Source organism: Triticum urartu, chromosome 4 (assembly GCF_003073215.2).
Source record: "Triticum urartu cultivar G1812 chromosome 4, Tu2.1, whole genome shotgun sequence".
Taxonomy (NCBI): domain Eukaryota; kingdom Viridiplantae; phylum Streptophyta; class Magnoliopsida; order Poales; family Poaceae; genus Triticum; species Triticum urartu.
In genome coordinates, this window is record NC_053025.1 from 553,802,036 (window position 1) to 553,815,607 (window position 13,572).

At 41.7% G+C, this 13,572-nt stretch overlaps 1 protein-coding gene across 2 annotated transcripts; it reads left to right on the plus strand.

Moving 5' to 3' along the window:
• The first annotated feature begins 1,149 nt into the window (after positions 1-1,149).
• LOC125552635 (ubiquitin carboxyl-terminal hydrolase 26) lies at positions 1,150-12,836 on the plus strand. 2 transcript variants are annotated; one of them, XM_048716254.1, is made up of 15 exons: positions 1,150-1,433; positions 1,638-1,764; positions 1,891-2,487; positions 2,984-3,239; positions 3,356-4,047; positions 5,265-5,373; positions 5,551-5,732; positions 6,421-6,693; positions 6,890-7,097; positions 7,965-8,036; positions 8,682-8,915; positions 9,575-9,838; positions 11,338-11,479; positions 11,560-11,741; positions 12,488-12,836. In XM_048716254.1, exons 2-14 carry the CDS (start codon positions 1,685-1,687, stop codon positions 11,673-11,675), a joined length of 3,225 nt encoding a protein of 1,074 aa, XP_048572211.1. In that variant the 5' UTR covers positions 1,150-1,433; positions 1,638-1,684; the 3' UTR covers positions 11,676-11,741; positions 12,488-12,836. The 2 variants fall into 2 exon arrangements, with proteins under 2 accessions (XP_048572211.1, XP_048572212.1); XM_048716255.1 differs by having other exon boundaries at positions 1,154-1,433; positions 1,641-1,764.
• Positions 12,837-13,572: the final 736 nt, after the last annotated feature.

Sequence of the window (13,572 nt, forward strand, 5' to 3'; positions counted from 1 at the left end):
TGAACTTTCAAAAGCCGTGCCCGCGGTTATGGGCAGATGGGAATTTGTTAATGTCCGGTTGTAGATAACTTGAACCTTAATTTATTTAAAATGAATCAACTGTGTGAGTTGCCGTGATGGTCTCTTCTCGGCGGAGTCCGGGAAGTGAACACGGTGTTGGAGTAATGCTTGCGCAGGTTGTTCTCTAGTTTCTCGTTCGCGCTTTGCCCTCTTTTCTCGCTCTCTTTTGCGAACAGGATAGCCACCATATATGCTAGTCGCTTGCCGCAGCTCCACTTATATTACCTTGCCTTACCTATTAAGCTTAAATAGTCTTGATCGCGAGGGTGCGAGATTGCTGAGTCCCTGTGGCTCACAGATTACTTCCAAACCAGATGCAGGGCCTGATGATTCTGCTCCAGGTGACGCGCTCGAGCTCAAGTGGGAATTCGACGAGGACTCTCAACGATACTACGTGTCTTTCCCTGATAATCAGTAGTGGTGCCCAGTTGGGGTGATCGGGACCGTGTCGCATGTTGGGTTATCTTTTATTTTGGCGCCGTAATCGGGCCATGAGTGTTTGAATGTTGTAAGGCTATTTATGTACTTTGATTGACGTGGCGAGTGTAAGCCAACTATATATCTTTTTTTTATTATCTAAATTACATGAGATGTTGTGAAGATTGCCTAACTTGCGACATTGCTTTCAATGCGGTTATGTCTCTAAGTCGTGCCTCGACACGTTGGAGCTATAGTCGCATCAAGGACGTGACAATAATCCTTAGGGAGCTCGCCATATTAATCACAAAGTCACCAGAAATGTTGCAAAAGCCCGCGTGACTCATGACAAGCATCCGTTGCCGTGTAGTTTGCCACAATGTGCTCTGCCATGTCCTTGTTCAGCAAATCACCTATACATCTCGACGCCGTGCGCTGTAGGGGAATGTCACCATGAATCTGCAGAAGCCTTGAAGGGCACAAAGTTCAACGTCAATTATTCCATTTTTTTGGAGGCAAATTATTCCATTTCCATTCCAGCAAAAGAAAACATTCCATTCCCACCGTTTTACCGTCCTGTGCTATCCCCCCCTACTCCCTCCCAAGCCCACGACTCTGATGCCAAGCCCACGGGCGCAGCCCGACCCAACAAAACATGCGGCACGTCACCCGGCTCTGAAACCAAAAAGCAGATCAGCTTCTTTTCATCCCCTTCCAGCTCGCGGCGGGGGTCATCGAAGGGAACCCTCTCCGCCCCTCTGCCCTTCCACCGCCGACCGCCACCTCCAAGGGATTCATCTCTCCCCATCCTCATCCTCCCCCTCCGCCGCCGCTCTGCTGGACCGGACCGGCGTGGAGCAGAGATCCATCAGGGCCTGGATTTGCTTTTCCTGCTGGTGGCGAACCCTAGCCTGCTTCGGATTGCCCGGAGAGCCTGATCTGTTCCTCCCTTCGCGGTAAGCATTCCAATCCAAACGCCTTTTGTCTGTTAAATCCGTCGATTTTTCCCCATTTTTTTGCGGATTCGTTTGCTGTTTGGTGGAGTAGTGATAGCAGCCTGTTTCCCACGGAATTTAGGGTTCGAACTGACCCCAATGCTCCTCGTTCCGTCCGCCCCCGATGCCGACGCGCTAATGCTCTGGCTTCTGTTGTTTCCGCAGCAGGGAGAGCAACTGGAGGTTTCGCTTGGCGCTCTGTTGATGGTACAATGAGCAGGCACAACACCCGCAATAAGAACAAGAGGCCACGCGCCGATGAGTCTGCGAGCCCGTCTTATGCTGCTCTCAAGTATGTATACATTGCCTTTTCCCATTGCTGGGAGCTGGAGATTTGATAGGGTGAAGGGGGAGATTTCAATGTGTTTCTGTTGCTGACATGTTTTTTGCTTGGGGTGCTGCTGCCTGTGCTATGCAGGAGGATACATTCCACTGGCGCCATCACGCAAGATGATATTAGGCAACTTTACAGCGTGTGGAAGCCGGTTTGCCAGGGCTGCCATGGGAACACCAAGGACTCACCCAATTGTTTCTGCGGGTTGATCCCCACCACCGGTGGGACGAGGAAGACTGGCCTCTGGCAGAAAAATGGCGAGCATGTCGGTAGCCTCGGCCCTGACCCATCCAAGGACCTCCGTGCTTCCACTGAGACGCCTGCTGGATTGACTAATCTGGGCGCGACATGTTATGCTAACAGCATACTTCAGTGCCTCTATATGAACACTTCCTTCCGTTCAGGCATTTTCTCGCTAGAGCCAGACATCTTGAAGAAGCAACCTGTTCTCGATCAGCTGGCTCGATTATTTGCGCAGCTACACTCCAGCAAAATGGCTTTCATTGATTCAGCACCTTTCATCAAGACCTTGGAACTAGACAACGGTGTCCAGCAGGACAGTCACGAATTTCTCACCTTGTTTTTGTCTCTGCTCGAGCGTTCGTTAAGTTACTCCAGGGTCGCTGTTGCAAAAACTATTGTGCAAGATTTATTTCGTGGAAGTGTGTCGCATGTGACTCGGTAGGTAAAAATGCCTAAATTGGTGCTTTTCTCAAGATTTATTTTGGAAACTGAAGGGATCTGAACTTTAAGTTAGAAGGTTTATCTTCCCAATATTACCACATCGTGTTTGCCTTGTATGCTCCTGTTTGCTCGCATACACTGTGTTTTATTGTCTTGCGATGTTCTGCCGCTACAGAATTACTATAAAAATATCTTAGTTTGTGATTATAATAACAAGCCCGTTATCTTGTCAAACAGCAACAAAATAGTTAGCTGGATATGATTTTTTTTTTTGAACTTGCGAGTCCTGTTTTGCTGGATCTTGTACTTAGGCCAAGCTATGTGCTCAGGTACATATCTTTGATTTTGTAATTGGATTGACCACTGAGTACATTCACAATTTCTAATTCACACAGCTTGCACATACCAAAGTGAATGATAATATGATATGTTAGTTCATTTGTACTACTCATTAATTTTGTGGAGGACTGATGTTGGTTACCATATGCTTAAGGTGTTCATCATGTGGAAGGGATTCTGAAGCATCTTCAAAAATGGAAGACTTCTATGAACTGGAACTGAATATTAAAGGTTTAAGTAATTTAGAGGAAAGTCTGGATGACTATTTGAGCGTGGAGGCACTGAATGGGGAGAACCAATATTCCTGCGAGTCATGTCAGAAAAGGGTAGACGCCACCCGTTGTATAAAACTTCGCTCGCTTCCTCCTGTTGTTAATTTTCAGCTGAAGCGATATGTATTCCTACCAAAGGTGATTACTCTGATCCAAGCTTGTTCATAGTTTTGTGCTATCTGTTGCCCCTGCTTCTGTCTTGTGTGATTTCTCGATTTGTGTGGAAGAAACTTACTAATTTATTTCCTCCGCAGACAACAACGAAGAAAAAGATTTCTTCATCATTCAGTTTTCCGGGACAGCTAGATATGGGGAAGCGGTTGTCGGATCCTTCATCCAATTACATTTATGGCCTGGCTGCTATTTTGATTCATAAGGGTAGTGCTGCTAATAGTGGTCACTATGTGGCACATATAAAGGATGAAAGCAATGGTCACTGGTGGGAGTTTGATGATGAGTGTGTATCCAGCCTTGGTTTTCACCCTTTTGGTGAAAAACCAGGCAAGTCATCTGAAAAAGCGGATCAGAAATCTGAAGGTACTTCTACCGAAGGTTCTGTGGCAAATGGTAATAACAGTAGCCATCATGAGGCTGCACCGACTTCTAATATGGGAGAGATGTTCTCTTCCACTGATGCTTACATGCTAATGTACAAACGTTCGAGCAAGGATGAAAATGGTATTAAAAGCAATAATATTGTGGAAGCCAGTAATAGTTCACTTCCACGCCATCTGATGGATGAGATTGATGCTTTGAATGCATCATGTGTAAACGAATGTGGCGAGTACCTAAGTAAAAAAGATAACCTTTTGGCTTCCATACAAGAAAGGCGCCAAGAAGTAAAATCTGTTATTACAGAAGCACCTGCTACTCCAGACGATGATTCATATTTTTGGATTTCACTAGACTGGCTTCGCCAATGGGCGGATAATGCTACCCCTCCCTCGTGAGTTCTCTAGAGCGCTTGTTTATTTATTTCCACTCTTCTTTTTCATCTACATTTAAATGCTTTATTATTATTTGGTGTCGTGACAACACTATCCTTGCAAATGTTGTTTGTCTCAGTTGCGTAGAAACTCATAACTTATTGCTCATGTGACTACTTCGTATTGTTGTACTTTTTTCTCTAGTATTCTTGTACTGTTAGTTATCTGGATTGTTATACAGTTGGTTATCAAATCTATGGATGATAAATAAAAGCTGGGTGTTAAATGCATATAATGCTCATTTATACCACAATCCATCAAATATCTGAGTACATTCACTACATTGATTTATTTTCCAAACACAACAACCATCATGGCAGTTCGAAGTTCTGTGAAGGCATCATCTGTCTGTACCTCTAGGTTTAACCTATGCTTGCAGTATCTACATGAAAGGAGCTGGCTGGTAGTTGCTAATATTTTTCATTGCTAAGCTCTAGGCTAGATCAGATTTTCTTGATTTGAGATCTATCTTAGCCTTTTGGATTTTCTGTCCGTTCGAATATATAGGGACATAATAGGGTATATTTTGATTGGCCGGGACAAGGTCGGCCATACCATCACATGCATACACAACTATTCATTATCATGAGAAGCAGCCCATAAGGAATTTAACTTCACATGAGAATGCAATGATAACCTAATACCAGTTTTTGATTTCTGAACCCTTTTAGCAAACCGATTATTAGTTTCTTGTGAAATATATGTGCTATCTCAGATATAGGTGCTATACGTAGCAGTTCTTGAAATTTTGTATGGCTACATTCCTTGTTATGCACACTAGCAAAGTGCCAGTGCGTTGCAATGGATACAAAATAAACCAATACATATTCACAAACTTGAATTTTCCCCCCTATTTTTGGTATATATATCACTAAAAATATGGTGTGTTCCATACAAATTTATTCCTCTTATCTGTTTGGGTGAGGCGGTGAGGGATGGGGCTGATATGGAGAGACTAAGTGGTTTTCTGCAAATGTGGAGCAGAGTCGTGTGGTCTTTTTACAAAAATGTCGTAGATTACTCCGCATGTGTTAGATGCAGATTGGATGGTCAGTCAGATGTTTAACACACCATCGTCACCAACTAAATCTTTAATAGGTGTAGATATTCTTCTGAACAAATAGCCTTAGGATATTCCTGGCAGGATCCACATAACAACTTTATGTTGGTTTTGCAGTTCCATTGACAACATTCCAATTCAGTGTGAACATGGAAAAGTTCCAGCATCTAAAGTCACATCCATGAAGCGGTTATCGGCTAAAGCTTGGGAGAAGCTACTTTCCAAAGTAAGAATCTTCTCCATTTGTTGGGTTTTATTTCTTAGAATTGTTTCTCTCACTCGGTTTGCTTAGTGGTAATGTTTTACTTTAGTTATTTGCAAGGACACTGTATTTTGTACCTAGTTCTGAACTTCTTATACTAAAATACTGCTGATGGGTATCATTTATATTGTTACATACTAGTACGGAGGAGGACCAACACTCAGCAAGGATGATGTTTGCAAGGAGTGTCTCAAGGATGTAGCAAAAACTGCAGTTTCTGCTGATGTCTATCGTGATCGGAAAGCATCGTTAAAGAATCTTGCAGAAGCTGCACTTGCTGGAAGTATTCCAGAAGGTCCTTCTTACTTTATTTCGAAGGCATGGTATGGAAAGGACATCCTTCTCAGATTCTGATCTTGGTTCTGTACGTGACTTGCTAAAGATAAACATTTTTTACGTACAATTAGGATTATCCTCCTCAACTACTGTCTTTGTGGAGCTATTTATATACAGACATAATATTCTGCTTAAGGCATGACTTGCTGAAGCTAAACATTTTTTACGTACAATTAGGACTATTCTCCTGAACTACTACTGTCTTTGTGGAGCTATTTATATACAAATACAATATTCTGCTTAAGGCCCTTCCAAATTTCAGTCCAGTTATATGATGTACTATAATGTGTTTGTAAGAATCTTTATCTGCAGTTCCACCAACATGAGTCATATGCTAGGTCTGTATGTTGTGTTTACTTTTTACTGCCTTCTAATGGTTGCTCTGTATTGATTGCCCTTCTGTGCAATACTTCAACCATTACCATGATGTGGGATGTGGCCAATCATCATAGTTTTCTTGATTGGGGTTTTACACCTTAACCAGTTTCCAGTTATAACCTAAGTATGTCTCACAGTTGTTCCATGAATTTGACACTGAATGCTTCTTCTGTTGATGTGCACTCATGCATAGTCTTTTATCATTCTTCCCGTTTTGCTGTCCCAGTGGTTGCATTACGTTACCAAATCACAGCTATCTACTAGTCTCATACCGATCTATTTTGCCGTTGCTCCCAGGTTGTCCCATTGGCTGCGAAGAAAAAATGTGGATATCACTTTTGATGCTGATAAGGGACCAACAAGTGCTCTAAGATGCAGCCATGGGAATCTTCTTCCAGAGCACGCTTCTGGGGCAAAGCGGGTATCTGTGCCAGAGAGCCTATGGCTATTTCTCTATGAAACCATTGCAAAGGAAGCTGATGATATTGTGACTTTTCCGTCAGATACTCAACCATGCGAGATCTGTGACCACAAATTGTCAGCTGTTGCTTCTGTTGAGGATAGTCTTAGGTAAGCTAAAAATGCCATAATACAGTGAACTAATCAATGTCAATGCCATAATACAGTGAATTAATCAATGCCATATAATTGGACTCACGGTTAACAATGTCATAATACCATGGATTATTAATGTGAGATAATGAACTGTTCACTTAAAGTGGGTGGTTATATTAAGTTTCTTTTGGCATGTTATTTGTCTCTTCAGAGCGGTGAAACTGAAGCAACGACAGAGCCATGAAAAGTTAATCTCTGGGAAAGGCTTTGCACTTAATCCTGGACAAAAATATTATTTGGTTCCTTCGTCGTGGTTGTCAGAATGGAGAGCTTACATTACAGCGACTGGAAAAAATGTTTCGTCGTTACCAGAACCTCAAAGTCTTGAAGTTGCTATAAATTCACTTAAATGTGAAAAGGTAAACTATCTCTTCTCTGTTCTGCTGATAAGTCGTCCTACATGACGGTATGTGTGTTTGGTTCTGAAAAGGCCAGGAAAGACTTGAACTCTAGTATATAAATTTCTATAGTCAGGTAAGTGTGAAGCTTGCTGTTAGGGTAATATGGCTAGAAGTTAGCTTACTATTCTCCTATTGTGAAACAATGAGATGAATATTAGCACTTTTTGCAACACATTGGTGAAGACTGACTCCTAGGATAATTTGGGCAAGGAATTGCACTTCTGCACACTGTAAATTGTTTATAATCTACCTATAAGGTTGTGTGGTATACCAGTTGGATTCATTGAGTGAGGCCCAAGAGTCATACATATATAATGCTGCCCTTTTGCATTCTGTTAATATCTGCCAGTGTAATAGTTTAGAAATGTAATAGTTTTACAGAGCAAAGCAAGACACAAGAATGGGATAAGATATAATTTTGACATGAGTACAATCATACTTTGAGAGCACTACCAAATAAGTATGCATCGTAACTACCTTCATATCTGTGGCATGACACATGTTTGGTGCTCTTGCCTAATTGATTTAAGAATTCACTATAAGTTGTTATTTCGTCACTTCAAGTGGGGTTTAATAGAATATTGTGAAGATTTGTTTGGTCAGCGAGAGATGTTTAATTTGACCCCCCTGTAAATGATGTATGTATGGTGGGTAATTGATGCATGGTTCCTTTGCATATTGATATTTTTAATGTGGGTCTCTAGGAGACTCAATTTATTTTGTTGACTTGATTTGGCAAATTTGCATTACCACCACCTTTGTTATCTAGTTATTATGTTATAAACTATGAAGTATTTCTTTTTGAATATTTTGATCATTTTTCAGCATTCTAGATTGTTGCAAAGGCCTTTGGATATAGTTTACAAGCGTGGGGGCATCACTCAGAAAACATCGAATGTAAGTTCATGTGGTCTTCATAACTTATCTTTCCTACTCCTCTCTTTGTTGCCTCTTTTTGGGCTAGCTGTTTTCTGAAGTCTGTCCATAGCGTTGTTGCTCATTGGGACGACTTGATTTTTTTTGTTGTGTGTGTGTGTGTGAAATTGATGTACATTGGTTGTAACGATGTTCCCCCAGATTGAGAGCTTGAGCTCCAGCTCTTTTTGTTCAGAAGCAGATGATATCTGCTATAATGTGCTGTTCCTCTTTCAAATATGCGACATATCGGTTTCGAACTAGTATTTATTTGTTTCATGAAGTTTGTATGTGGTAAAGATCTCCCAGATTGGGAACTCGAGCTCTGGCTTTCTTGTCAGAAGCACAGGAGGACGTCTGCTGTGCTGTTCTGTTCCTCTCGAAATATGCGGCATATTGGTTTCGAACTAGTATTTATTTGTTTAATGAATTTTTTATGGATCTATACTGGTAATGCTTATGAATATAAATGCATACTAATACTAGATAGAAAGTATATAATTCTTATACATTATTATTTAGTTGCTTTCGATTGCTGTTTTGGGCATTGTTTTACTGATATGTTTTGTTGCTAGATGAAAACAAATAATCTTGACGTTGTGGGTTAACTATATACTTGGTTTTCAGACTGATGGGTTAGCAATCATCTCAGAATCCGACTGGCAATCATTCTCTGAGGAGTGGAACGTGGCACATGCAGATGGCGCATGTGCTGAAATTGTTTTTAGTAAGAGCTCAGAGGATAAACCGCACGAGTCATCTGAAGCAATGGTAATTTTGGAAAAAGATCCGGACCAGTTTATTAATGGTGCAAATGGTGACTCGGAGGACTGTAGACCCTATGTCAGAACTGATCCTGAGGTAAACTAAATATTCTAGATTAGAGTTATTGATTTGCATATCTGACCATAACATTCTTATGTTAATGTAACCTGGTTATCATATGCACAAGCACAATGCGTCGCCTTGCAGTTGCCGGCTTGCACACTTGACTAGTTAAAATCTGAGAATCTAAACCAGTAAACAACAATACTACCAGGAAAGTATAATGAACAAGAAACTGCAATAGTGCTCTTCTTTCATGTAGGTTAGTCCTGATGACATGATGTTTGAGCAATTAGAAGCTATTTTACTACAAGTGTGCAACATTCCTTTTCAATAGCTCTCCTGTAAACCATCAAGGTCGCAGCTGTGACAGCCTCTTCAGCTTTTAGATACGAGTTGTTGGTTGTCGCCTCCTAATGCATGATTCTAAAGTGTAAACCATCACACAAGAGGGAATGGCAGGGAGACGGTGTGTTGGATGAAAAAAACGGCAGAATCTTGACTCACGCCTCATAGATGAGCTTAGTGATAAGGTTTACGTTGTTAGCTGAGTGCTGTTCCCTTGTAGTAGTTGATTTAATCAATTAAAATTTTCAAGCAATGGAATAACTGTACCTATCTGATGAGTAAGAAGTGCATATTCTACTTTCCCCCTTTTTTTTATCTCAACTCTACTTGTGAATTTTGTATGCTAGGTTTGTGAAGAATGTATTGGAGAAAGAGAGAGCTGTGCATTGGTGGAGAAACTCAATTACCAGAACGAAGATATCCATGTTTATCTTGTGCGTGGGAAAGAAGCACCAAAGTCAATTAGGGAGGCATCTGCAGCTCTTCCTGTTCCAGATCGCCGGACTTCAAAGCGTTCTCGGAGAACAACCACAGGGAACTCAATCAGTTTGAAAGTCTCTGGTTCTACAACCGTCTATCAGTTGAAACTCATGATATGGGAATCTTTAGGGGTATGTCATGCACATCAAAATTTTACTTTATGCAAACAGCCGAGCACCGTTCCTCTTGCATTTCATATACAAAAAGGGAAAAACACAAGAAAAATTAAGAAGAAAACTTCAGCTGATTGGTACGACTGCCACTTCGTATCTGTTTCAGCTGAAAGAAGTTCGCTAAATAAGTATCAGTATTGAGTCTTGTGACCGGTACCCTATAGTTCAAAACCTTCTCGACTGGAAGGCATATTTTTCAATTAATCTTATCACTTGCGTGCGTTTGAAATTATTTGAACTGTACAAAAAAATAAGTTTGAACTTAAAATTGTAAAGCTTAACATTGTTAGCTGCAACCGGTAATTATGAAAGTGATAAGCTCCGGTTAAAAGTGCCAGGTGCTTATCAGTTAGACCCAGCTATCCTACATGTAGTTTTAAGGTATTTTTAGGGCCTTACAAACCGGGAGGGAGGGTGTACTAAAAGGAGGGAGGGCGCACCTACACATGTTACTAAAAGAGAGAAGTGCATATTACACCCCCCAACTCTAGCCCTAGTCTAATATACATCCCCCAACTCCAATACCGTCTAATATACACCCCCCAACTCACAAAACTGGCCATAATTCAACCCTCCCCTCCCTGTTGACCGGTTTTGACCCAGTTTGACCGGTTTTGACTGAGTTGCCTATGCTGTTGGGGAGGGGAGGGTTGAATTCTAGCCGGTTTTGAGAGTTGAGGGGTGTATTTTAGACGGTATTGGAGTTGAGGGGTGTATATTAGACTAGGGCTAGAGTTGGGGGGTGTAATATGCACTTCTCTCTTACTAAAAGGATCGTTGCCTATGCTGTGATTGTTCTGAACCTTTTGAGCCTATCAGTTGGCCCCCATACCATTCATCATACTGGAGTACTGTAGCTATACATCGCACTTGCTGTTGAAATATGGTTCCCACCTTTCTCCAACAGCTTAAGCTTTCAAGTTCACTAGTTATGCATGCAATTCAATATGGTATTAGAGCCAAGTGGTCTCGAGTTCAAGACCTGGCCAATGCACTTTTAACAAAACAGTTGCGGTTTACATCGATCCCATGAAATTCTGGAGGAACCTAGACGTGAGGGGAGTGTTGAAATGTATTGGCCACCAGCTTTTGGATTAACTGGTCGGTGCATGCATTTCAAATTTCAATACTTGCATGATCACTTGATCACATTTTTTTGGATTTTATTGTGCTTCCTTTTCTGAAGCATTAGTAATGTTCACAGTATTGGCAAAGTCAATCGTCCAATAACCTAGTTTTGACTTGATATGGGGATACATAATAGTGCAACGTTCCTTGGCTGCTGGTAATCGGTAACTATTTTTGGTCTAATGCCCCCCTTCTCTCCATTTTGTTTAAAAGAGGGGGCACACCTACACATGTTACTTTTATTTTATGCCTGGGTGCAGAAATCTTGCTTGTTTGGTTTGCATTGTGGTTGTCTGCTTCAGTCCAATTTTTGCTGTTGTCATATTTAGATTGTGAAGGAGAATCAGAAGCTTCATAAAGGCCCTCTTGAGATCGAAGAGGATTTTGCGACTCTTGCTGATAAGTGCATTTTCCCTGGGGATGTTTTGTGGGTTAAAGATTCTGAATTGTTTGAGGACCGTGATATAGCAGGTGAAGCCCTAACAACTATGATGACTTGAACATTTCTGAAAACATTAGATTGTTAACTTTGCTATCCTATAATATTTCAGATGAAATTTCAGAGCCGAAGGCTGATGCACTACCTGCTGAGGAAGGCTTTCGTGGTACACTATTGACATCAAGTGTATCAGCTCAGCTTTGTCAGGACATAGTATCGAGTGAATGAGTTTTCATGTGATCTACATCGCTGCATGCATACATTGGCATCGCTGCTGGTTACTCTTGCTTAGAGGTGAAACTCCTACTTCACTTCATATATATTTTGTTTTTTCTCAGTAGACATCATCAGACTAAAAAACGTGGCTAGGCTGGACCGAAGCTCAAACGGGCCTAAGTTGACTTTCGAGCTTAGTGCTAGGCTTGAGCTTGGCTCGGGCAAAACTCAAATAAGCTTAGAGCTTAGCATAAGAAAATACAGTGTTGTTTCATATGGAAATTTAGTAAAGCTGGACTTGGTGTGTACGCTATTGAAAACTATGCTGGCCCATATATGAAAAGCTGGAGTATCTCATGCTCAGCTCCCACAAAATAAGTACGTATTCAATATTACATGTAAGTGAGTTTTGTCGAGTTACTACTCTCGTTATGCTCACATGCTCACTCGCCTAGGACTCACGGAGCTGAGTTCGAATAGCTCGGTGTGGTGATTGCTGCCCTCTGTTTTGCATCGTAGTATGTATGTATAGTTAATTAGTTAGGTCTGAAGGCTACTAATTACTACTACCATATTCATAAATTTTATGCTATTCTGAAAACTTAACTTCCGTTTATCCTCCATGCTTCATTTGATTTCTTTATCTACCAGCGAATCCTCTCTGTTAAGTTGGTTCTAGACGAAATGCCCATGCGTGCATTGCTTTTCTTACTTTTTCTTTTGTCCATTTCAAGGCCCGACTCCTGCCAATATGGTTGTCTTGCTGATGAAGAAAAATACCTGGCTAAATTTAGGCACTAACATATGCTCTCTCTTGTATCCAGGAATCTGATGTTTGGTCATACCAAGTTACGGGATCCGCTGGACGTGGCTGGAATTTTCGTCTATGGCTGTCTCCGTGCTTTGTCTTTTCAATCTGTTGTATCCCAATTGTCCACAGTGAGGGGAAAAAGGAAGAGGTTCTGATGCACTCTTCTCTGATGTAATTACTTAGGTGTAGTTGATGACTATTTCTGGCTCTGCCGCTTGGCGTCAGCGTAACCTTTTATTTTTGTTCATGAGAGCCGTGGGAAACTCCCTTGTACGGTTGGGACTATGTCGACGTTTTGGCAAGGAGCCTTAAACTAGCTAGCGTCTGCTTGGATGGGAGTGGTAGGGTCTGTTATTCTTTTAGTCCCCTCTGTGGCTTTTATACTAACCGGGCTTTTCGCGGGACTGCTTGCATGTTCTGGTCACTGGTCACATGGGAGGCCCAACATACCAAGCCAGGCCAGGCAGGTACCCTTGAATCAAAGAAATTAAAAACTTCTCCCGCAAAAAAAAAGAAATTAAAAACTTAGCATGCAAATAATGAAAAACTGTCAAGTGTAAGTTCAATGTGCCCCAAGATGTCAGCTAGCTTACGTCCTCATGCAGTCACGCTTTCGTCAACTGACGATTTAAGTTCTATTATATGAACTTTGTCCAGCGAGGTAAAATCAACTTTGCGGAACAGAAAATCTAACGCTCAATGACACCAGGAGGAAGGAGCAAAAAGTTCAGCTTAGAGCAACAATACATGATGCTGGTCTGGTGCAGGACAATTAATCATTTCTGGGAAGTCTAGCAAGCTTAAGCAATCTGTACGTTGATGTACTGCGCTGGAGTACCCGATCCGTTGGAACCTGTCATCCGGCACGATTCCTTTAGAGCATCTACAGCTCGGCGCCTCAAACCTGCCTCAAATGCTTGGACATGCTTTATTTGTAATGCCGGGTTCTCACAACGACATCAACGTGCTTCAGCGATCTCTGGTATTCAGGAGGCTTTGCAATGGGAATCACCGCCGTGCAACTACACCATCAACGGCCGTGACTACAACATGGGATACGGCCTTGCCGATGGCATGTATCCTCGGTGGCGGCGTTTG

Bases quoted from the DNA above. Each gene is read 5' to 3' on its own strand.
- LOC125552635 (XM_048716254.1), top strand. From the start codon at position 1,685: ATGAGCAGGCACAACACCCGCAATAAGAACAAGAGGCCACGCGCCGAT. The intron at 2,488-2,983 runs GTAGGTAAAAAT...CATATGCTTAAG, and splicing joins AGTGTGTCGCATGTGACTCG to GTGTTCATCATGTGGAAGGG. The intron at 3,240-3,355 runs GTGATTACTCTG...TTTCCTCCGCAG, and splicing joins GATATGTATTCCTACCAAAG to ACAACAACGAAGAAAAAGAT.